Source organism: Atta cephalotes, assembly GCF_000143395.1.
Source record: "Atta cephalotes unplaced genomic scaffold scaffold00018, whole genome shotgun sequence".
Lineage (NCBI taxonomy): Eukaryota > Metazoa > Arthropoda > Insecta > Hymenoptera > Formicidae > Atta > Atta cephalotes.
In genome coordinates, this window is record NW_012130082.1 from 3,439,183 (window position 1) to 3,441,723 (window position 2,541).

The 2,541-nt window shown below is 32.8% G+C and overlaps 1 protein-coding gene across 1 annotated transcript in view; it reads left to right on the forward strand.

Annotated features, from left to right (window-relative positions):
* LOC105618763 (hemicentin-2) overlaps positions 1-2,541 on the forward strand; it is a 153,412-nt gene that overhangs the window by 93,895 nt on the left and 56,976 nt on the right. Inside the window, exon 4 of the mRNA XM_012200293.1 lies at positions 1,947-2,081. Coding sequence (XP_012055683.1) covers positions 1,947-2,081 — 135 coding nt within the window. The remainder of the gene's footprint in view (positions 1-1,946; positions 2,082-2,541) is intronic.

The following is a 2,541-nucleotide window of genomic DNA, read 5'->3' on the forward strand; positions in this document are numbered from 1 at the left end:
CCCTCTCTCGCCGCGTATTTTTCTAAAAACGAAAAAAAATGAAGAAAGGAGGAGCAGCGAAGAACAGCAAGAGCAGCCAGGCGTTTCATGACGTTTCATAACCGCGATGTATACGTGGCTAGAAGGCGCGCGCATATAACGTTAAAAAAAAAGAAAAAGAAAAAATACCATCAGCCAGCATCCGACTGTATATTTATTCTCTGACATTTTTATCGCGACGCCCTTACGGTCGCACGATGCGCAGAGATGCGTTTGCGAGGATGCAGTTCGGCGCGTTGCTCACAGTGAATTAGGAAGAGAAAGAAGAAAGTTCTGCGCGTCAGAGGCGACCGGCGCTCGTCCAAGTTGGCAGCGGAACGATACACTTCTCAAACTCGCATAATGCTTTTTTATGAGCGCGGCGTATCTATCTACCTACATATACCTACCTACCTACGGAGACCATTGTCCTGCAACAAACTTTCCCGGAGACTTGCGGAGTTCGCTGCAACTGCAAACTACAGCATCCCAGCACACTAAAACGACATACGTATATCCGGCGATATCCTACGGTACTCAGGAAGGATAGAGGGATGGATTTTTCGCGAACAAATGCGCTCGAAAAAAGGACACTGTTGTTTTCCGAATATCCACCAAAAGATGAAGAAAACAGTGCAACGATAATATCCGTTCGCGATGTTTTAGCGAAGTTGTATAAGGGAAATGTAAAATTTGAGAACAGAGCTTTCAGTACATATAATTTAGGTATGCAATAATTTCAGTCACGTTTCGTGACATTTTTTTCGGTATACAATAATAATTTCATTCATATCGTGACATAATTCTTTTCTGTCTTTCCTGGTTGAGAAGACTTTGAAAGATTGATATTCTTTTTTCTCTTGATATTCTTTTCTCATATTCTTTTCTCATATTAATTATAATATTGAGATAGTAGATATTTTTATCATACATAATTTTATGCAACTAAATGTCACTATAGATTAGTATAATGAAAAAAATTATAAAACTGAGAATTTTTTAATTATTAACAGAGTGGAGCACTTTAAACTTTTATTAAAATAAAATTATACATATTTAATTTGTATATGCTATATATTCTAAACTCATCTATTTCAAGATTTTTTTGGTGAAAAAGATTGTTAGGGAAGCATTGTCAGGGAAGCACTCCGTTTTACATTGAATATTTAAAGGACTGCACAAAAAATCTGTATTTTGGGTTACAACATTTTTAAACAAAGTTGTCGATAAGCCGATTTTCATGTACTCGAAACCCGTTGAATTAATGCTCACACAGCTTCCGCATTGTGCGTTTGCATACTTTGAAGCATATAATATTCGGCTCTGACCGAAAGTATGTAAAGTATTTTCAAATCGCGACGATTAACTAAAGTATTCATTATTTTAAAAAATTAAAACAAATAATGAGTTTTTGCACCGATTTAAATACGTGAATATGACTGTTAACAAAGTTTTGATGTCATAATTGAACATTAATTAATTTATTTGTCACAATTTGTTGAAAAGTATCAAAGTATTTGATATTTTTAGTCAATAATATTTTTGCGTTTATGTAGGAGCTACTATATATGAAACTGTCTGATATTTCAATAGAAATATTTTCATTTTACCTTTATGATTTGTTTTGATCCGACTGCATATATATTACTGTATACATACTATTATCATTGTTTATGAAGTTAAAATAAAATGAATTATAAAAATTCAAATATCACGTTTCTTTCTTAAATTTTCTTTTGGATTCTATAGTTATTCGAAATATTTTATAGAACAATCTCATTAAATTTTGCCATTTTTTTAATTGGTATGAAAAAAAAATTATATAATCTGATTTTTTTTTACATTAAAATTTTCTTCGTATTATATGAAACGTTATATTTAATTTTTGTGCAAAATAATTCACAGTTATTGTATTTTTTATTTTGCAGGTCTCGAGAAGTGCAGGGATACTGTCACACTTTGTCAATCTAAATATAGTGATACCAGAGGCGTTTATATTAGGAAGCGACGAGCATCACGTCGACGTAGGGTCTATCATAAATCTCGTGTGCATAATAGAGAAGGTAAGACACGCTACATGCCGCATTTGCGAGACGCTTACTTTATACAGATACGAGCAAGCCCGCTAATAAATATGAATAACAGAAATTTCTTGCGATAACGCAGAGACTATGCACGCAGTTTTCCTTTTAAATCGACCTTTTCATCTCTCTCTACAGTTTATGCTGCGAAAACTTGCGCGTTTACATAGTATATCACGCGTTGCACGGATATTAACAAGTATTGATCGTTTTGTACTAACTATGTTTGATCATACCGGCGTTTTAAATCATTTACATTTTTAATATATTTACATTTTTAATATGTTTACACGAGTCGGTGTCGTACACATCGCAAAATTTCATTTTATTATATAAGTATAAAATTATTTCCTTTTTCATGAAATAAATTAAAAATAATTTAACTTGATTTTCATCTTTATTAGCATTATTGCTCTGTCACTTGCTATTTACGTAACTATAC